Source organism: Panicum virgatum, chromosome 7N (assembly GCF_016808335.1).
Source record: "Panicum virgatum strain AP13 chromosome 7N, P.virgatum_v5, whole genome shotgun sequence".
Lineage (NCBI taxonomy): Eukaryota > Viridiplantae > Streptophyta > Magnoliopsida > Poales > Poaceae > Panicum > Panicum virgatum.
The window spans coordinates 45030833-45052225 of NC_053151.1; the positions used below are offsets into that span (position 1 = coordinate 45030833).

A 21393-nucleotide genomic window follows, 5' to 3' on the forward strand; every position below is an offset into this window, starting at 1 on the left:
CGAGATTTCGTGAATCAACTAGCAACCATGCTGAAATCACTGCTCACTGTACATAGGCCTATGCAGTCAATTCATTTTTGGGCACAGCTGAATCTACATGTACGTTGCCAGGACAGCATCCAGGCGCTCACTGGCTCTTGGCGACAGGAACATGAGGCAGATCGGTGGGCGCGCCCTGGATAGCATGAGCATGGACCGGAGCACGGAGCCGAGAGCGTCCCCGCATATCAGACCGGCGGCGACCGGCGGCGACCGCAGACGCGCGCCGTCGCCGTCCAGTCTCCTCCATAGGTACATCCCGATGCTCCCGATGGAAATGCCGATGGGTACCTTGGGCGGCATGAAGAAGGCGATGGCGACGGCGATGGTGCACGGGAGGTACCGCCCCACGCGCCACCCCCTCCGCGCGGACACCTCGCGGAGCACGCTGTTGGCCAGCGCCACGGCGAAGAAGACCTTGCTGAGCAGCAGGCTGTGCCTGGGGAGCGCCTGCTGGGACACGCCGAGGATGGCCATGCCACGGTACACCTTGGCGTACGGGGCGACGGGGACGCCGTCGCCGCCGTTGTACGCCCCGTACAGCATCCAGAAGATGAGCGGGTTGATGACGCAGCCGAGCGCCGTGCCGGCGACATGGCTGATGAGCATGGCGTGCGGCGAGGTGAGGGTGAGGTAGCCCGTCCTGAAGACTTGCATGAGGTCGCCCGCGGTGATGACAGCGGACAGCATGATGACGCCGGCGGCGAGCCCCGCGACCACGCCGCCGTTCTGGAGCCCCACCCACGAGCCGAAGGCGAGCACGGCGATCTTGCCGTACGTGGGCCCGAGGTTCGCGGACGTCATGCCGATGCCGTACGTGTTGCAGAACGCGAACAGCGGCACGATGAGGTAGGCGAGCGCGACGTGGCGGGACCTCAGCTGGGGGTAGAGGCGCGGTATGGCGACGATGGAGATGGCTGACAGGGCGACGTAGCCGACGACGGCGGCCGGGTCGTACACCCAGTCGCGGAGGAACACCTGCGCCCGCCGCCGGTCGTCGAAGCTCCGCGCCGGCGGCCGTTCGTCGGCGCCGAGGCACATGGACGGCAGCGTGGTGAGCCGGGAGTGCCGCCGCCTGCGCATCTCGCGGAGCGTCCGGAGAAGGATGCAGAGCATGTGGAAGAGGCCGTCAGCGAGGACCATGGATATCCCGACGAACCATCGGTAGGCGTTGATGCCGCCGATGCCACGAGGGTACCAGCTGCCCTCCTTGGTCATGATGTACGGCAGCATGATCCCCCAGCACGCCACGGATCCCGCGAGCATCGAGATGGTGACCTTGTACGGGCTTAAGAACCCGATGCCGATGTCCGTCATCGAGAAGTCGAAGAAGAACCTGAAGCATTGCATGTTTTGGATCGAGCTTAACACTTCGTGATGTTCTTGTTCGATTCAGTTTTTTTTTTCTGGTTTACGTACCCAAATCGAGCTGCGGTAAGGCCGAAAATGGGGAAGGACCGGAAGCCGCAGTGCATGCCGCCTTCGTAGAACCACTGCCAGAGCGACGACACGATGGCTCCACCCAATGTTTTGAACATGACTGACACTTGCATACTGTGGCATGAAAAAATGGGGGAATTTTTGTAAGACATGTTGCTTCCAATCAATGAACAAAAACGGACCCTGAATTTGGTGGATCGACATCGACTGTTAGTGCTACCTTGCTTGTTTGGCGCCGTGCGGCGTGTGGATGCTGTTGATGAAGTGCGCCGTGGCCATGCCGGTGGGGAACGGGAGGTTGTGCCGGATGACGAGGCTGTTCCTGAAGGGCATGACGGCGAAGACGCCGACGAAGCTGGTGAGGAAGAGGAACGCCATGAGCCGGCCGATCTGGGGCTCCGCGACGTTGCCGCCGCTGTTCCCGGGGCCGCCGTCCACGGCCGAGGTCCGGCTCATCGCAAGGATGTAGGAGCCGAAGCCGCCGGTGTAGGCGATGTTGGCGCAGGAGACGACGAAGGTCTGGATCACGGCGTTCTCCTGGCGCGTGAAGGGGAGCTGCGCCACGCCGCAGCCGTCGAGCAGGCGCACCCACCACCGGGAGAGGAAGAAGCTCATGAGCCCCGCGGGGATGGCGAGGAAGGGCAGGTACACCGCGGTGAGGCTCAGCTTCATGGCCACGATGGAGAGAACCACGCCCAGGACGACGCCCACGGCCACCGACCGCGCCGTGATCATCTCCGGCAGCGTCGGCACCGGCTCCCCCTCGAACACCTGCTCCGTCGACGGGCCGGCGGCGGCGTCCGCCTCCTCCTCCTCCCACGCCTGCCGCTGCCGCTCGTCGGCCGGAGGCTCCGCCATCTCCGCGCGCGGCGAACGCTAGCTCACGCCTGGTTAGCGCTTGCTAACGTTGCCGCGCGCGCGCCTCCTCTCCTGCCCAGCCGATCGGTTTTGCCTGCGGAAATGCGAGCTCGGGATTGCCCTTTTATGGGGGTGATGTAGCAGGGAGACCGGAGACGGTTTGATTCGTTGGGTTGGTTTGCGGTTTCGGGCGCGTGACAGTTAATTTGGTTGTGTAAGTGAAGTGTGGATAATGCTAAAGATAGCTATTTTTTTGAGCGGTAAAGGTAGCTATTTTCATGTGTTGTTGGGCGCGGCAGTGTGGGCTGTTTTACCGTTGCGTGCGATGCTGGAGCAAGCGACGAAAATGGCTATCTTTGTTTGTTGAGTTGTTTGCAGTTCAGTGATTTTTGTTTCCTTTTTTTTGCAGATATAATAGACTTTATTTCTTTCACAATATTAGAGAAGTTAGCTCTATTTCAACATTGGAAATCAGAGAGTTTACCACATTATGACAATCAAATTTGATCACAGTTGGCTTCCTAATCCATTTATTTGATAACTGAACCTCTTCAAGACAGGCCACAACTTCGGCATTCCACCGACCCACAATGAATGCCATGCTTCCAAACTGTGAGCAACACCTCCCTAGAATGTCCTATGATTACGATTCCTATGTTTGCTTCATCTGAAGATGGGTCAAAAGCAGCATCCAATTTCGTCCATCCTTGCGGTGGCATAGACCACACCTTTTGTCCAAACGAAGGCTTAACTCTTTATTCCTTCATCTGTTTCCAACTATTAGAGCATCTCCAAGAGTTTGCCATATTTTACTTGGCATATCTTGTGTTTTGCCAACTTCTAAAAAGATATGCCAAGTAAAAAAAAGGGTTTATCTCCAACAGTTTGGCATAATTCACTTGCCAAATCCAGATCTAACTTACATCAGGAACCCTGAGAGAGAAACAAAATTATATTTATGCCTTTCCACCTCTTGAAAACTTAAATCAGGAATCCTTCTCTGTTATTTATTTCTTTTTCACCCTCCCACCTGACTAGAAACCACGATGCCAACCGCGCGCCGCGCGCGTATATTTACGCGCTGGAGGCTGGTTTTTCCCAAGTTGCCAAAAATTGCCAAGTCTTTTGCCAAACTATTGGAGGAGTATTTTTAACGTTTTTGCCAAAAATCAAAAATGGCAACTCGATTTGCCAAACTCTTGGAGATGCTCTTATATAATAGTGCTTTGCCCTCCTTATTGTGTTCCTTATCATGTCGGATCTGTAGCAATGATTTCCAATAGCTTTCAACAAATTTGGTGCTTCCATAATAGAAGCTTTACCATCACCATGAATTGCATTGTTTATAGGGGAAAGTCTATTTTCAACTCTGAACTATCACAATCATCTGATTTTGATCCTTGAACTACGGAACCAGCCATCCTACACCTCCAATTTACCAAAACCATTCGAAAAACAACCCTGACCTCAACCTAAAGTGGTTTTGCTATAGTATAATTTTTGAATTTCTAGAAATTTACACTTCTCTCAATTAAATAACAGATAAAGCATAGTTAATTTTTTTTCGACACGAGGGTTCGCCCCATTTCCATTACCAAACGGAAATAAATGTAAGTACAAAACAGGTTTGAGGAACAAGTTTAAAGACACAGAACAGGGGCAAGAAAACTACTGGGGGAGAAGGAGGAGCGGAGACTAAACTGATTCAGCCTAGTACCCGCCAAAAGGATCTCACCCAGGATTCCCAGATCTAAGACCCCCAACAGTAGATTACAAACGAAAAGCGACTCTAAGCACGAGAGCAAAGCCAGACAGACGCAAACAACCAGACGCCGGAGCCTTCCTTCTTCAGATGTCGTCGCCCTCATCCTGGTCATCCTCCGGGGGAGATGGTAGAAGCCGCAGTGTTGGAGAGGAAGCTTGCTGGGTTGTCAGTACCCTGTGTGCACATGCCAGGAGCTTCTGTACGCCTTCCAGGATCTTTTCTTGGGTGATGTCATTGTAAAGACCTGCCCAATATGTTAGAAAAGAGCACACATGTGTCAAGATGTCACGGGGATTTTTGATTAATTTCTTGTCAAAGCAGGCTCTGTTTCGGCACTTCCAGATTGCCCAACATACAGCCGCAAACCCACTGGTGTACATGATATTCCCGCCAGGAAGCCATTTGGCTATCCAATGTTTGTATTGGGTTAAGTTTTTTGGAATAGAATTGGCCCCAAAACAAAGGCCGATGATGCCCCAAGTAATCTTAGCAACTGGGCAAGTGAAAAAAAGATGATCTGTGGACTCATTTTCAGTGCAGAAATAGCATGTCGGGTCACCATTCCAATGTCTGCGGAGTAGGTTGTCTTTCGTAAGAATGGCGTTTTTATCAACCAACCACATGAAAATTTTGATTTTGTAAGGTATTTTAGCTTTCCAGATATGTTTGAAGTGTAAAACCGCCTCATCTTTAATCAGATACTCATACACAGATTTAGTTGTGAACACCTGCCTTTGTTCCATTTCCAAGCAGGGGTATCCGCGGTGGCACTAAAATTGTGATGATAAATTGTGTCGATCACACTTAGCCACTGTTCAAAGAGTAGAGGATTTAACCACCTGTTGAACTCTAGTTGGCCCTGTCGAGCCAGAAACTAGTGGACAGAGATATGTTTGTCCAGGCACAAGTCAAAGAGGACAGGATATAAAATACAGAGAGGTTTATTGTGAATCCAAGTGTCCAACCAGAAGGATGTGGCTTTTCCATTTTTGACTATCATAGTTCTACCTTTCATATATATGTTTTTGACTTTAAGAAGATCCTTCCACATGGGAGAGTCATCGAGCCTGTGTTTCACAGACCCCACAGTGTCCTTGGACATGTATTTCTGTCTAACAATCTGTTGCCATAGTCCTTCCTCGGCTTCAAGCTTCCACCACCACTTACAAAGCAAGCTGATATTCATTTTGTGGATACTTTTAATCCCAAGACCACCATGCTTCTTACATTTATTAATGATATCCCATTTAACTAGATGATATTTTTTCTTTTGCCCCCCTCCCTGCCAAAAGAAAGTTCTCCTTTGTTTGTCCAAAACATCAATAGTGGTCATAGGGAGCCGGTATAGAGACATATGGTATATGAAGGAGTTGGACAGGCTAGAGTCAATAAGGGTTGTCCTGCCAGCAATAGAAAGGGATTTTCCTTTCCAGGTTTCTAGTTTCTTCTCATTTCTTTCTTCTAGCATTGCCCAATCTTTCACATGAAGACGACCTGTACTGACAGGAACCCCAAGATACTTGATTGGAAAGTGTCCTATTTGGCAATTAAAGAGTTCAGCATACTGAGATTCCAAATTGTTATCACAATTGATCACGATTACTTCACTTTTGGTGAAGTTTATCTTAAGACCAGATAATAGCTCATACACATAAAGCAGGAGCTTCATATTTCTTGCTATATCAATATTTTCTTCCAAGCAAATAATGGTGTCATCTGCATATTGCAGAATGGCTACACCATAAGTGATTAGGTTACTTGCTAAACCGATGATCAGACCATTCTTTTGTGCCTGCCTGACCAATCTGGTTAGGTAGTCAGCCACAAAATTGAAGAGGATGGGGGATAAAGGATCCCCTTGTCTTACCCCTTTGTGGCTTATAAAGTAAGGCCCTATGAGATCATTTACTTTGACACTAACACTCCCCCCAGAAACCACTTGTTTAATCCAGAGACACCATTTGTCACAGAAACCTCTGATTTTGAGGCAATCAAAAAGGAAATCCCAACAAACCTTATCATAGGCCTTTTCAAAATCCAACTTTAGAACAACACCCACCTTGTTCTTTTTCTTGGTTTCATGGGTAACTTCATGGAGTGCCATGACTCCATTCATGATGTCCCTTCCTTTCATGAAGGCAGTTTGATTATCAAGAATTAATTTTTTAGCTAGAGATTCAACCCTCAAAGTGAGGACCTTGGTGATCCATTTGTAAAGACAATTCAAAAGACAGATATGTCTGAATTGTTGTATTTTTTTAGCATCTTGTGTTTTGGGTAAGAGTGTGATGATCCCATAGTTTAACCTGCTTACATCCAGTCTACCCTCATGGAAATCCCTGAATAATTCTAGAATGTCTTCTTTAATAATATCCCAGCAGTGCTGGTAGAATTCAATGGGGATTTTATCAAGGCCAGCAGCCTTGTTTCTTTCCATTTGAAAGAGGGCTGCCTTTATCTCTGTTTCAGAGAAGGGCTTGGTCAACATTATATTATCTTCCTCAGTAACTCTCTCATTAGCATCCCAAAGATCTTCACTCAGAGGGAAAGCATTGCCCTGAGCAGGACCAAAGAGGCTTTTATAGAATTCTGTAGCATGGTTGACAAGATTATATGCTCCTTCTATTGTGGAGTCCCCTTCTTTCAAAGAAATTATGGTGTTTCTTCTCTTTCTATTGTTTGCAATTCTATGGAAAAATTCAGTGTTATTGTCCCCCTGGTGAAGCCATTTGGCATGTGCCCTTTTATACCAGTATGTCTCCTCATCGTCAAGAATCTGCAGAATTTTGTTATGTACTTCTATCTTTCTCTGCAGTTGGGATAAATCTAGGCATTGACATTCCTCTAATTGCTCTAACAACAATAACTCATTCTGGAGGGCCAGCTTTTCTTTTTCCTTCTCACCAAATCTATTAAATCCCCAGCCTTTGAAATACTGTTTGAATCTCTTGAGCTTGATTTGGATTCTATCAAAGGCTGTTTCAGCCAGGCATGGCTTATTCCAAATTTCCTGGACCAGAGTACTGAATTGAGGGTCTTTAAGCCATGAAAGCTCAAATCTGAAAGAAGTTTTAGGTATAGGTTGTTGGTGACATGTTGATAGGATAAAGAGATTGTGATCAGAAACCTCCCTTGGCAGTTTGTATACCATGGTTCTGGGAAATAAGTCTTCCCAGGTTTTGCTTACTAGTATCCTATCATGCCTTTCCAGAGTAGGGGGATTTTGATTGTTAGACCAAGTGTATTTGCCACCAGCCATATGAAGATCAATCAGATCATAGCAGGCAATTATTGAGTTGAAAGTCTTGGAAAATCTGGAAATGCTATTTGCTTTATTTTTTTCAGTGGAGAATCTGATGAGATTAAAGTCCCCCCCAATTATGAAAGGTTCAAGACTGCTACTACAAAAGGAGGCAAGCTCAGTGAGGAATTCTCCTTTATTTTCATCATGAGGAGCACCATAAACATTAAGGAAATTACATTTGATTTTATGGATTTTATCCCATAGGTTGAATTGCAGGATGTGTTTGCCTTCCTTAAAAGAACCCACATCATAGTATTCCAGATTGATACCACTGAGAATGCCCCCAGATTTACCTTGGGATGGAATCCATTTCCAAAGATAGGAATGGGAAATGTCAATTTGTCTTATAATGCTGTCAGCTATCTCGGCTTGCATAGTTTCTTGCAAGCCAATAATGTGAAATCTGTGTTCTAGAATAAGATTGCGAAGGAAGGATGAGACACCCTTTTTTTGGATGCCTCTACAATTCCAGATTAATGTCTTCATAAGATGAAAATATTTTTTGTTTTGATAAAGGTCTTGGGTAGACAAAGGTTTCCTTTGTCTACTTCACCAACTTGATAAGTTTTTGCCTTGATAATACCATTCTTCTTTTTTGGTGCAGAGATGGAAAACCTTCTAGGAGGTTTCCTGATCCTTTTTGGGGTGACTAGAGTAAAATAATCACTATTAACAGATTCATCATCTTTGCAAATTAACTGATCAACATCAACAAAGTTATTATTAGAGTTAGGTGTAGAGACAGGAATGGCATCAGTGGGTTGTTGTAGGTTTTCAGCATTCTTTTGGGTTAGAAGGAATCTAGCATGCTCCAGTTCTTTAAGCATATCAATGGAGTCAAAATTATCAACAGATAAAGGAACACCCATATCAACTATTCTATTAATGATTTCATCATTATCTAGTACTGAGAATGAATTGGATGTAGCAATAGGGTTACCTGTCAGAGGGCATTTCTTGCTTGCAGGAGTCATCTTATCTGATTTGGTAGCTTTATCCCCCTTCTCAGTTTGATTCTGGATTCTCTCACTCCACCTTTTGTCCTCCCTGAGTTGCCTCATCTGGTCACATGGGTTGATCAGCAGGTTGAAGTCCAGGACAGTTTCACCAGGCTGTGTGTTCTGGTCATCAGTGGTCATGTTCTTGAGGAGGTCAGGATTTGAGGAGACATTCTTCTCAATAAGGATTGGGTCTTGCTGCATCATCCACACACCAGTCCTGTCATGTGGCACATTATCATCTTTGCCCAGCACTTTGTTAACCTCTCCCTCAAAATCATTACTGCTATCAGTATCATCATCTCCTTCTGGACTAGGTTGATAGGTAGCAGCTGGTATTGCTTCACTTCCTTCTTGACTGACTTGGATGTCATCAATAGTGAAGTCATTCTTTCTGGTGATCATAACTTTGGAAGTGTGCATTTTTCTAGGAGCTGAAAAGTAAACTTTGTCACAAGACTGAGATAGGGCATGGGTAGAAGTTTTTTCACTACCCCCAGCGCCCCAGGTTTTAGTAAAAGGGTTGTCCATAGTTTTGGATGTCCCAGATCCTGATTGAAACCCTTCCGTTCTCATCTTCTTGGGGCTTGGCTGACTGTCAGCCTCAGGAACATTCACATATACTTTCTGAGTGTCCCTTTTCATGCTTTCTGATTCTTCCAGCTCAAAGAAAAAGTCATATATATATATATATATATATATATATATATATATATATATATATATATATATATATATATATATATATATATATATATATATAGATACCAAGGTTGCCTTAGCAGAAGCTGGTACCTCATGTACATCTCTGCAAGCAATTTTGATCCTCACAAACTCAGTCTTGTATCTTGTGCTCTCATCAATTTCCATTGTTTTTCCAACCAAACCACCAATTTTTGCAAGTGTTCTGATTGACCTCTGGTCCATAGGAATGCCTTTCACTCTGAACCATGCCACTTGGAGCTACCCTTTTGTCCATTTTGATGAGGTCCAAGGCTCAATGATCATTTGGGTCTCACTGTTCTTCATGCCCAGCCTAAAAGTGCTATAGTCCAACACCATTTTGGCATTAGGAAAACGCATTGCAAACTTGTTATCTGCAATTTGCCTGGCACTCCACCTCCAGTGTTCGTTGCTAAGCACAATTTGGAACTCCATCTCTATCTATTTAGCTGTTAGCGCACCATTGGTGACTGTAATCAGAGCTACGCTAGCTTTTTCTTTGGCTGCCTTGTGATCGATGTGCTCATCAATGAAGAAAAAGCTTTGGTCAGGAACCTGAGCGGCGCATAGTTCTGGGCCAAGATTCCACAGAGGCTCCCTCCGGCACTCATACGAACTATGGTTGTTGTATCCGCAAAGTTCACAAGCCGCCCTTCGTTTGCAGTCCTCGTATGTATGATTCTTAAGACCACAAAAAGAACAGCCAACTTTTCCAGGATAGTTTTGAGATTCTTGTACCTCAGATGATTTCTGCGGCGCCTGTTCTTCCTTTAGAGCAGCTTTCTGCTTGTCTTGCCTACTTGGATCTTGTCTGGTCTCCTTCATCTCTTCCCTGTGGTCCCATTTGGAGCGCCCTTCTTGAGAATCCTCCTTGCCTTTGTCACCAGCAGCTCGTTCCCAATTGGTGTTGGAAGAGCTGCCGCCTTTCGACTGATGGATTGCTTCAGGACTGTCGGGAACCCTAGACTCCTCGAGATCTTGGTTCTCCACTTCAGAGTTTCTTCCACGCCCCCCGATCCGTTGCCAGACCGCACCACGGGCTTCGGTTCTCCCAGCACCGTGCCCCATACGGCCGCCCCCAAACCCGTCACGCCATCCCCCACCGCGATTCGCAGCAGGGTACACCATGTCGGATCGAAGAGCAACAGATCGAACAGCTTCTGCGTAGGATTTGGGAGCAGGAGGTGCCTTCGCCTTCTCCTTGATGAAGAAACCCATGAATTTGGCTATGCACTTACGATATTGCGGAGGGGAAGGAGGATGAGAGGAAGAGGATGAGAAGGAAGAAGAAGCAACCAGCTGATTCGGCTGATTTGGGTCTTGAATCGAGATTGGCTCACCTGCCCGGGCTGTGACCCCCTCCTGCTCGACGTCTAGAGGTGCGGCACGTGTTTCTGGTCGTCTTCCCAAAATGCCCTCCATCGTACGAGCAGGAGGTGGTAACCGCACCTCCCATGGGGTGACGGGAATCTTGCCGTAACCGACGCGATGTGGATCCTGCCACACAGGGGGCTTCGTCACCTCCACCGGGACGCCGCACGGCTCCTCCTCCACCGAAGCCGTCCGCCATTGGAACTGGATGGGCGTCGCCTTTAGCTTAACGACGTCTCTCTCCAGCCGTTATGCCGGGAACCGAGGAGCTGAACATGATCGGCGGAAGGATCTCATCGACGTGTCAACCAGGAAGCGCAAGATTTCGCCGGAGAGGCGGTGCGCAGGAGGGGACATCCGAATCTCCGTTTTCATTACTTCTTGGAAAATCGATAAAGCATAGTTGATATTATCTAAAAATCATGATATTTTTCTGGGAGGTAGCACAAGAGACATGAATCTATTTTGGGTAGATGTGCTACATTAGACATAAATGAATTTGAATTATAAAATTTAAAAAATGGGTAGAATTCAAAATTCCTTGAATTTTTAGGCTTGCTAAACCTTTGCTAAAATGCATTAAAAACATGATAATTCGTACTTTTTTATATAGTTTAATAAAGTATTTTCATTGGCCAAAGTTCTATAGAAAATTCTCAAATTAGATTTTTGAGGAAATAATCAAATTTGTGAAGGAATTCAAAAAATTTCAACAAAACATGGACCAATAAAAAATACCTTATTAAACTATATAAAAAGTATGAATTATCATGTTTTTAATGCATTTTAGCAAAGGTTTAGTTAACCTAAAAATTAAAGAAATTTTGAATTCTACCCATTTTTAAAATTTTATAATTCAAATTCCTTTATGTCTAATGTAACGCAGCTGGCCAAAATAGATTTCTTGTCTCTTGTGCTACCTCACAGCAAAATATCACGATTGTTAGACAATATTAACTATGTTTTCTCCATTATTTAGTTGAGAGAGGTGTAAAATCTTAGAATTTAAAAAATTATATTGTAGCAAAACCTCCTTGGGTTGAGGTCAGAGTCGTTTTTCGAACGGTTTCGGTAGTTGGAGGTGTAAGATGTCCAGTTTCATAGTTAAGGATCAAAATCTGACGATTTTTTTCTAAGGCGCCAAGTTCTCCATAAACAAAACAGCTGGGCTCTATTCTCTATGCTTAGATCCTCAATCAACAATATAAATCATTCAGGCAGTTTTAGTTAGTTTATTTTCTGGAACTAATTTCTAGTTCGAAACACCGTACAATTTTTTCCAACCCGCTGAGAAACAAAAGAAGCATGAATAAGCATGGTGAATGGTTTGACTTGGCGTGACTGCCCTCCGGGCAGGGGGAAAAAAGCGCGGGACAGCAACACACGCCAGAGCGCCGCACGCGTCACCACGTGTCCTCTTCCCGAGCTTGCACCGCAACGTGTCTCCGGACGTGTCACCTTGCTCATCCCCTCGCTCCACCTCCATATAAACACTGCACGATCAGCCCCGCCTCTACCCCCGTGCAAGCTCACCATCCTGAAAGCTATCCACAATCGTTTGCTCGATCCGATCCAGTCCAAGATCCCCTCACCTCGACGCGCGATCTCGCCGGTTAGCCGTCGACGCTGTCTATGTCCAGGCTGATGGCCGCCATGCTGATCGGGGGCGCGCGCGCCGCCAAGCTCACCGGCAGCACCGCCGTTAAGCAGGCTCTTGTTCCCACTCCGGCGTGCTTCCTTCCTCCCCGCCAGCAGCCGGCGAGTTGGGGCCGCCTCTGGTTGCAGACCGCGCCAAGATCGTCTCAGGTATGCACTCTGCTGGGTCGCTGGCAGAGCAGGCTGACCTCTGCGATTTCGTCCGGGATGGACGCTGACACGCATGCGTGATCTGTTGTTGCTCAGGCGCACCACAACGCGGCGGACGACCGGAGGGACATCAGGATCAGGGACAAGTACAAGGGCGCGGCGGAGGAGGCGAAGGACGCCACCGGCGACGCCAAGGAGCACGTGAAGGGGATGGCAGGAGAGGCGAAGGACAGGGCGCAGGACAAGGCCGGCCGCGCGGCGAACCAGGCTTCGGACATGGCGGGGAGGGCCAAGGACCAGACCAAGGGCATGGCGGAGGACGCCGCGAAGACCGCGTCCCGGGTGGCGGACAAGGCGAAGCACGAGACGAAGGACGCGGCGCGGGAGGCCGCCGAGACCGCGTCCCGGGTGGCGGACAGGGCGAAGCACGAGACGAAGGACGCGGCGCGGGAGGCCGCGGAACGGGCGGGGTACGCCAAGGACAGGGCCAAGGAGATGGGGCGCGAGGCCGCGGAACGGGCGCAGGAGGCGGCGCGGGCGGCCAAGGACCGGACGGGGGAGGCGGCGGAGCGGGCCATGGACAGCGCCGGCGAGGCCAAGGACCGCGCCGTGAAGGGGACCATGTCGGCCGGGGAGAAGGTGGTGGAGATGACCAAGGAGGGCGCGAGCAAGGTGGCCGAGACGACGCAGGCGATCGGCGAGAAGGCGAAGCAGGCGGCGCGGGGCACCTGGGACTGGGACGCCGCCAAGGAGACCGCGCAGAGCGTCAAGGACAGCGTGGTCCCCGACGCGGAGGACGTGGACGCCGCCGTGAAGGAGCGGGACCGGATCGCCCGGGAGATGAACAGGTTGGAGCAGGAGCGGAACAAGAGGGAGGCCAGGGAGAAGGGCTCGGGCTTGCCGTAGGCCCGCCCGTTGTTGACAAAGTGCTTAGCTCAACGCTTGCCAGCCTCCACTTGAGCTGAATTTCACCTTCGCTAGTTGAATAATGTTTGGCAAAAGATCATGCATGTCATGTGTCGATTAGTCTTGTGTTGGATCAACACATCGAAGCTCTGTAATGTACACGAACTGCTGGTGTCCTCAGCATCGGACATGTTTAGCAAAAGCAGGGATCTTTGTTTTTTTTCCCTTTAATTTTCAGAAGCATGGATCTGAACTCTGCTTCAACTACACACATGCTTGAACAGTAGGGATGAAAATGAAAATGGTAATTTCCGATTTCAGAGAGTTGTGTTCTAAGATTTTATCAATTTTTAAGGCTAAATAAAAATAAAAATAATTATCGAAAAAATAAAAACGAAAATGGTAAAATAATATGAAAGTGAAAACGAAAATACTCTGAAATTGTTCTAGACTTTTAAGGCTAAATGAAAATGAAAATATTTATCAAAAAAGTAAAAACGAAAATTGTAAAATAATATGAAAGTGAAAACGAAAATGATTTGAATATTCTACGATCGTTTTGAGAACTACCATATTTTTTACTATCTTTGAAATACCGTACCGTATTCACGTACAATGTCAGCACCCTTTCTTTCCATATTTCCATATTTTTAAAATGTCATATCTATATTTTTAGAGAGTGCTCATTTGTTCTAATCACAATCTAGTGACCTAAATTTATAGGACTATGATAGTTTCTTGAATGGTTGGATTATTATCTATATTTTTAGTACTATGAAAATGAGATACATGTCATGGATAGATGGATACTTGGATTAACATCTTAACTATTAGTATTTGTCCACGAAATGTGTCAATTCATATGGTTATAGTTTTGCTTTATATTTATTGTTTTCCAAAATATCGTTTCGATAGATTTCAATCGTTATCGATGTGATCTCAATCAGATATTTTCATTTTCGAAATTACCGTAAATACTGAGGCCGTTTTCGTTTCCAATAATAACGTATTGTTTTCATTTTTTATGGAAAAATATGAAAGTAAAATTGATGGAGACTTTCACCTATCATTTCCGATCGTTTTCATCCCTACTTGAACATATACCCTCTGCAAAGAGAGACCAAAAGCTCAAATCGGTACCGAACGGGGCAACCTGCTATGACCTTTGCATCAAGTTCGATCCGGGGCTTTACACTTGGTTTAAGTGCTCCCCTCATGGAGTTCATGAAATGAAAAAACAATGGCAACTGCATGAATGCTGGGGAATGGTAATGTAGATGCAGGCAAACATGCGGACAGAACAAAACATTTGACAATCTAAAGCCAAGCCTGACCTCGGACTGGCCACAAAATATGAACTGGATCATCAAGTAGGAGAAGACACTCCTCTAGGGAAAAAAAAATACACTTTTTTGCAAATAGCTCAAACGCTGCACTGATGCCAACTGGCGCAGCAAAAGAGTACTTCTGTAGGCAAATATACTTACAAAAGGCCATTTTGCACCAGTATCTCACAAATACTAAAAAGATGTTACATTACGTTTGGTATTCAGGGCTAGAATTCGGTTTTGGCATTCGATACTCCCTCCAAGCATCTCCAAGCATGTTACAAAGATGTTGCTAGTGAGCTTCTGAAAGATTGGTGACTCAGCTTTGTCAGCTCGGTTTAACCTGTAATGCTGAACGCCTCTTACCATTGTGGTAACTATGTTGTAAATAGGATAAATGCATGTAAATATGCCTGTTCGTACCACCACTTTGGGTGTTCGTTCTGCAGGCCTGCTCTCTCGTACTAGTTCGTATTTTGGCTGTTGAGAACAGGGGCTGTCGAGGTCGAGCCTAGCAGCACTGATGGTGAATTTGACCACTATGCTTGCAAAATGCAGGGATTTTACAAGAATTTTTGTGGAACAAACACTCGCGTTAAATGGAAGCATAGGCTCTGCTGTGCCACTAGTTTTGGGTGTTGCGGCCGTTATCTGTCACGTAGGGCAGGTAGCTGCCAGGTTACCTGGAGGTGTTGCTTGTGCACGGTGCAGGGCATGAGGAACCACTTCCGGTTCCGGCATGAGAATGTGATCGGTGCAGAGAAACCAAGAAGTAGAGGTTTCAGCCTTCGGAGTTCCGCTCTGACGGCGCTGGTGTGCCTTCCTCAGGCTTGGAACGGACGGCTGGTGGATGTGCCCGCGCGACGCGGGGTCACCGCACGTAGGGTGCAAATTCGTGATTTTTAGGTGTATCTTCGATATTCTTTAGTTCAAAATTTTGTATTAATTTTTCAAATTGAAATATTATTTTAAAAAACTAGTACAAAATTTTAAACTAAAGAGGGTTGGAGGGGCACATAAGATCGGGTCACCAATTGGCACGCCTAGCCATACCCATTCTCTGGCTGTGCCGGACGGCGTTGGGTCACCACAAAACCGACGTGACGTGCGACGAGCAGATGATAGTGCTGGTTGGTAAGAAGCTCGGGCAGGTTCTTCAACCGGAGAGGAACATGGTGTGTTTAGATTCTAAAAATTTTCCATCGTACAGTAACTTCGAACGCTTAATTACTAATTAGAAGTATTAAATGTGGATAATTGAAAAAATCCATTCCATAACCTCCAGGTGTAATTGCGAAACGAATCTTTTAAACCTAATTGGATCAAGATTAGACAATATCATGCTATAGTAAACAATCTCTAATAATAGATTAATTAGGCTTAATAGATTCATCTCATAATTTTTCGTCCTTCCGTGTAATTAGTTTTATAATTAGATTATATTTAGTCATTCTAATTTTCGGTTGAAAATTGCTACAGTAAATTTTGTCCAAATTTTTAGAAGATCTAAACACACCTAAAGGCCTTCGCCGCTGGTCAGTGGCGCACGGTTGTTGAATGGCACTGGTGCAACCTGCCGACTATATGCTTCAACGTAATTCTCACGTTGGGCGTAACGTAGGGTCAGCGGATGATGACAGCGTACGGAGCCGCGACCGCACGTATTGACCGTGACCAAATGGTCCGCTCCCTCCACAGTCCACATGTTCTCTTCTTCGCTCACGAAGGCACTGGTACAGCGCGGCCGCGGCAGGGAGTCGGGGACGGGGAGTGCCCCGGGCGCTGCCGCCCCCAGCCGGACCGGTTTCCACCGGTTTGATTAACCATGGCTAGGATACGACGGTCGTTGCACTCTGGTTTACTTTGAGGAGTTTGGGTGCTGCGGCACCTTCGAGCTGGCTTTTCTTTTTCGCTGCTGGCCTAAGACCGAAATCGAGATCCGACCAGACGTTGCTTTCAAAAAAAAAACCCGGCCAGACGCAACCATCCACCCCCGATGCCCCCTTTCCCCACTCCCCGTTTTTTTGTGCAAATTTAGCCCTTTTTCTGAAAAGACCCTTAGGTGAACTAAATGCAAGTTTGGACCCTGAGTCGGCGGTGCAACTCGCACTGAGGTAAAACATCTCGGCACCATTAGTCATGATGTCGAGATGCCTTCCCTAGCCGTGACATGGCGCCGACATGGCAAGATATCGGCGCTACATGACTTGGTGTCGTGGCGCCGTGAGCTTTGCCGTCGTCCATTTCCATGTGGATACCAACATGGCTTTGTGGAATTGATTAACGATGCCAAAGAGCACAACGCTGTGATGTGTTACCACGGTGCCAAGTAGGGTGGCGCCATTTTTGCACTAGGGCTTGTTTGGGAGGGCTCCGGTTCTTCTGGTGGAGTTGCTTCTCTGGTGGAGCTGAAGCCGTTTTAGAAAATATTTGACAAAACTGTTTCACCTTGTTTTCATAAATGGATTGAAGATATCAAATGTCCAATATACCTTTAGCAATTTTTTATTTTCCTCCTATTGTTTTTCTTTTTATTTACTTTCCTTCCATTCTCTCTTCTTATCCTCCGACCCAACCACCGCCCCGTGCCGCCTTCCTTCTTCCACAGTTCCACTGGCGCCTCTTCCTCCTCCTGGCGGCGGCGGCCCGCGCCTCCTCAACGGCCGGCGGTGGCCTGCGCCTCCTACTGCTTCCGGTGGCACCCCTATTTCGCGTGGGGGGGGGGGGGGTAAAGTGGGATGAACCGACGCGGAGCCTCATTTTTGTGGCTCCGCCCCCCGTGTGGAAGCTGCAACCGGTTCCAGGTGAAGCTCTTGGTCCGGAGCTGGTGGAAAATCCACCTTTTGGTAGGGCTACGGGTGAAGCCGCTACCGGAGCTGTTCTTGGAGCCCTGCCAAAGTGGCTCTTAGCTAATTTTTTGGAACTGCATGGAGCATTGCGGCGCCAAAGTTGGTGGCGCCGTAGTTTCCTAAAGTAGGTGGCTGACGGTGAGTGGGTACTGCAAGCGAAGATTCGTGGGAAACCCCATTTAGAGATTCGGCCAGATGTGTAACACACAATAGGATTCGATTCGTGGGGCGTTCATAGGACAAAATACTTTAAATATGTTCAAACTATCCGAATGTGTAACACCCTACGTCCTGTGTGGTTTTGGTGATATTTCATGATGCTCCTTCGAGTGAGTTAGGTCTCGAAAGGAGTCGATCCCTTTACATGTTGCCTTTTTTCCCTATTTATTTCCTCTCCCAGGGTCTCTGGAGAGAGACTTTTACCACCTTAGAGTATGGTTAATGGTTGCGCCTGCATGCTGGCGTCTCGGCCTCCAGCTCAACCGAGTTGCTAAGCTTGTGGTGTCGGGTTCCACCTTCATTTAATGATGTTTATGGTCAAGCAATCTGCCACAGCCAATGGGAGGCAGAGCAGTTGCACTGCAGAGCAAATTGTCTGCTTTCAGCTGGCGTTTGCCGAGACGCTTGCCTCCTTCTCTCTCTTCATTCTCTCACTGCCAGCGATGCTTTTTTCCTAGGTGTCCAACAAGTCGCCTGCCGATGTAGACTTATAATACTTGCTCTTAGGTGTGAACATGGCACCTAGTGGGGAGTGCTGTTTGGATCAGGTTCATGTCTAAAAAAAGGGTAGTGTTATAATAAACAAGTCATCACATAAGAACAAGTAAGAACAGTGAATTTATCCCATAGATGCTGGGAAGTAAAGCATAACATAGTCACTGATCTTCTCATGCACTGTGATGTTCTGAGCAGCCAAACCTTCTCTACAAGAGAAATGCAGCAGAGTTATATGATAGGTTTTAAATTGAATGTATGGTGAACACTAAACAAGAAGTGCGACAAAAATTACCCTGCATCAATAAATCTTTTGATATCCTCAACTTCATCCACAGCGAAATCTATTGCAGTGAGCTCGCTGAAACTTTTGAGGAGAGGGTAGACCTGGAGGTTGAACCATGTTTTGATGTCGGCGGACAACACATGATCGATGATGTATTCTCGATACATCACCAAGAAGAGATGTGGGTGCCTCATCACTAACTCTGCCACTTGATACCCTTGTCCCTTCACAAATTTAAGGAACGCAATCAAGTGTTTGTGAAGGGGCCCCCATCTCCTCACGTCCACAACTCCCTGCACTAATTGTGGTAAAAAAAAGTACCACTCCCCTACAATCATTCAAAATGCATGTTAAACATAACCAGCTTGAAGTCAAATGGAAAAATCCACTTAGAAGATAAGAAAATTAGAAAATGATGTCATATTATATTTGGAAAGTGGAACATAAACGATCCATTTCAGTTGTTTGGCTCGAATTAGAATTGAACGTACATATTTGACTTGATTCCTCCAAATATGTCAGCAAATCAAAATCTCCATTCTATCAACAGTCATTCGCATAAACAAGGGACTGCCCAAATCATTGACTATAGCATGCTAGCACTGGGTCAAGTCAATTTTGTATAAAAAACAGGCATGCGCACAAAAATCACTCGCATGAACAAGGCGCCGACTTGATCTACTAGCCCAATATCGATTCACCAAGCCGACCGGTCAATCCCAAACTAATTGATCTAGCTAGGTTTTTTCGCACCCTTTTGTCTTTATGTGCAAGTGCAGCGCGAATGATGCGAGGGGAGGGCTGGGGGACTTTGGACAATAGCATAGTACGTACTACTGGTCAATGGCACGGCTCGATGCTCATCCTTAGTCAAAATTATACTATAATCATTAGAAATAAATCTTCCTGCCACCTGTATGGCTATTGCTTTTGTTTCTACAACTGTTTCTGCAAACAACATGGTTGTTGCTTCTGGTTCTACTGCCACATGCATATCTAAGGATGACAATGGTTCAGTTTCGGGTCGGATGTCTGCGGGTTTCAGGTTTTGGAGTTTGGGGATTATTTCTCACCCACGCTTTTGGTTTTAGGGTCCCGAAACCCGTTGACAGCATTGTTAAAATACACCGACAGATAAGTTTCCCAAAAAAAATTACTAATTGGTGTGCTTATTACTAAAGACTCTTACACTGTTTATGTGGTAACCATACCATGGCACTATTATACTACATGGCAACCTTGTCATATCCTACTTGTGACCTTCTATGCCATGGTATTGTAAGAGGCGAGGGGAGCACCCCTATTTATAGGACTCTATGGTTCAAATAGTTTTGTTATATGTCCATCTTCTACACACTTCTTTACAAAAATATCTAACTCTAGAATTTTTCTCATGCTTATCTAACCATACAAATATCTAGTTTATATAGTATTCCACATTTCACCATGAAGCTCATGCTATTAAATTGATAAGGAGCGCGAGGAGGCGGCGGGAGAGGCAACGAGCAACCACCTGAGTAAACTCTTTCCCTCACTCTCTGATCTGGCTTTTCTTTATGAGCAGTCAGCTTGTTTTGAAAGTTTTTAGAAACCGAAGATCCTATTTATCTACCATCATCGTACATCTATACGTTCCCCGGACCGTGGTCACTTCTTTCGGACCGGCCCATTCCTCACTTTGAACTACTTCCTTCGTCCCAATAAACTAGTCATCTTAGGAATTCTAGAACAAATTAATAAGAAAGTAAAATCACTATATTTGTTCCTATTTATTGTCCATATTTGGTATTAATCAGGGGCGAAGCCACGTTCATGGTGCCTGGTGCACTGGCACCAGGGTAAAAACAGATTTTCCCACTATCAGTGCTAGAATTCACTGGTGATTAGAATAAAATACTAAGTAGTGCACCAGGGTTGTTTGAGCTCTAGCTTCGCCCCTAGTATTAATTGACTCTTGCATGCATATACACTTTCTAAATAGGGTAGGATGCCTTACTTTTGGACAAATTTTGAATTCTAAAATGAACTTGTTTTTTCCGACAGATGGAGTTTTTTTTTAGGGTACCAGCTTTATTCATATATTAAGGTATTTGGTACAAACTCCATCCGGAGGAGATAACAGCCACACATGTCTTCCTAATGGCTTATACATCGAGCTTTTGGCCAGCCTGTGGGCATCAAAATTTGAAGCCCTACTTTCATGGACGATCTCTGCCTTCTCGAAGCTTGCCATTCCCTCCTTGAGCTCCCTGATGATATGGCCGTGACAGCCCATCCCAGGTCCTCGCATGTTCCTCACTGCATTCTCACAGTCAGTTGCAATTCTAACTTTCCTCAGCATGAGGTCAGATGCAAGAGCGAGCCCTTCTCTGCATGCCATCACTTCTGCAGTTTCTGGGTCAGTGATCCCCTGCATCACAACCACCGACGCTCCCTGAAAACGGCCAGCTTCGTCCCTCGCGACTGCAGCCATTTGTCATAGTACTTGAGTTCTTCGATAGCGCAGCATCTACGTTTACCTTCATGGTTCCTTGGGGGGGGGGGCGGAATCCAGCGTGGAGCCGGCGCCGCGCTTCCCTGAGTTTGTGCCCGTCCCTTCTGTTCCACCTGCGGTGTAGCTAGCTCCAAGTCCGCAATGAACCGATCTATGAAGCTGTGAGTCGACAGGGGACTCTGGAAAATGTCTTCATGAATTACTTTCCACCTTGCGTGCCATATCGACCACATCGTCACTACCAGTCGCACAAGGTCCTCTTGAGAAAAAACTGCTATTGCTTCATGAAGCCACCCACGTGCATCATCATGTTGGGCTCGGCTTATAACCTCCAGAATTTCCTCTCGTTGCAGTGCCCAGACACACTTGGCCATGTTGCACTCCGACAACGCATGTCTCCAGGAATCTTGGCAGCCACAAATCGAGCAGCTGTTGTTTGGTGCCATGTTCCTATGGTGTCTTACATCACCAGTTGGGATAGACTGTTTGGCAAGTCTCCACAGTAACACCCG

At 46.6% G+C, this 21393-nt stretch overlaps 2 protein-coding genes across 2 annotated transcripts; one reads left to right on the top strand and one right to left on the bottom strand.

Annotated features, from left to right (window-relative positions):
• Positions 1-16: 16 nt before the first annotated feature.
• LOC120683249 (probable metal-nicotianamine transporter YSL17) lies at positions 17-2396 on the bottom strand. Its single transcript, XM_039965305.1, has 3 exons — positions 1700-2396; positions 1459-1593; positions 17-1375 (listed from the first exon to the last, which is right to left on the bottom strand). The coding sequence occupies exons 1-3, from the start codon at positions 2335-2337 to the stop codon at positions 94-96; spliced, it is 2055 nt and encodes a 684-aa protein (XP_039821239.1). The 5' UTR covers positions 2338-2396; the 3' UTR covers positions 17-93.
• A 9628-nt stretch (positions 2397-12024) lies between these two features.
• On the top strand, positions 12025-13432 carry LOC120683127 (late embryogenesis abundant protein, group 3-like). Its single transcript, XM_039965153.1, has 2 exons — positions 12025-12304; positions 12401-13432. Exons 1-2 carry the CDS (start codon positions 12131-12133, stop codon positions 13208-13210), a joined length of 984 nt encoding a protein of 327 aa, XP_039821087.1. The 5' UTR covers positions 12025-12130; the 3' UTR covers positions 13211-13432.
• The last annotated feature ends 7961 nt before the right edge of the window (positions 13433-21393 follow it).

What these genes read in the sequence shown, in the direction of transcription:
- LOC120683249 (XM_039965305.1), bottom strand. Translation starts at nt 2,337, where the DNA reads ATGGCGGAGCCTCCGGCCGACGAGCGGCAGCGGCAGGCGTGGGAGGAG. An exon ending in CACGGCGCCAAACAAGCAAG is followed by an intron (nt 1,594 to 1,699) that starts GTAGCACTAACA and finishes TTCATGCCACAG; the next exon opens with TATGCAAGTGTCAGTCATGT. An exon ending in CTTACCGCAGCTCGATTTGG is followed by an intron (nt 1,376 to 1,458) that starts GTACGTAAACCA and finishes GCAATGCTTCAG; the next exon opens with GTTCTTCTTCGACTTCTCGA.
- LOC120683127 (XM_039965153.1), top strand. Translation starts at nt 12,131, where the DNA reads ATGTCCAGGCTGATGGCCGCCATGCTGATCGGGGGCGCGCGCGCCGCC. An exon ending in CCGCGCCAAGATCGTCTCAG is followed by an intron (nt 12,305 to 12,400) that starts GTATGCACTCTG and finishes GTTGTTGCTCAG; the next exon opens with GCGCACCACAACGCGGCGGA.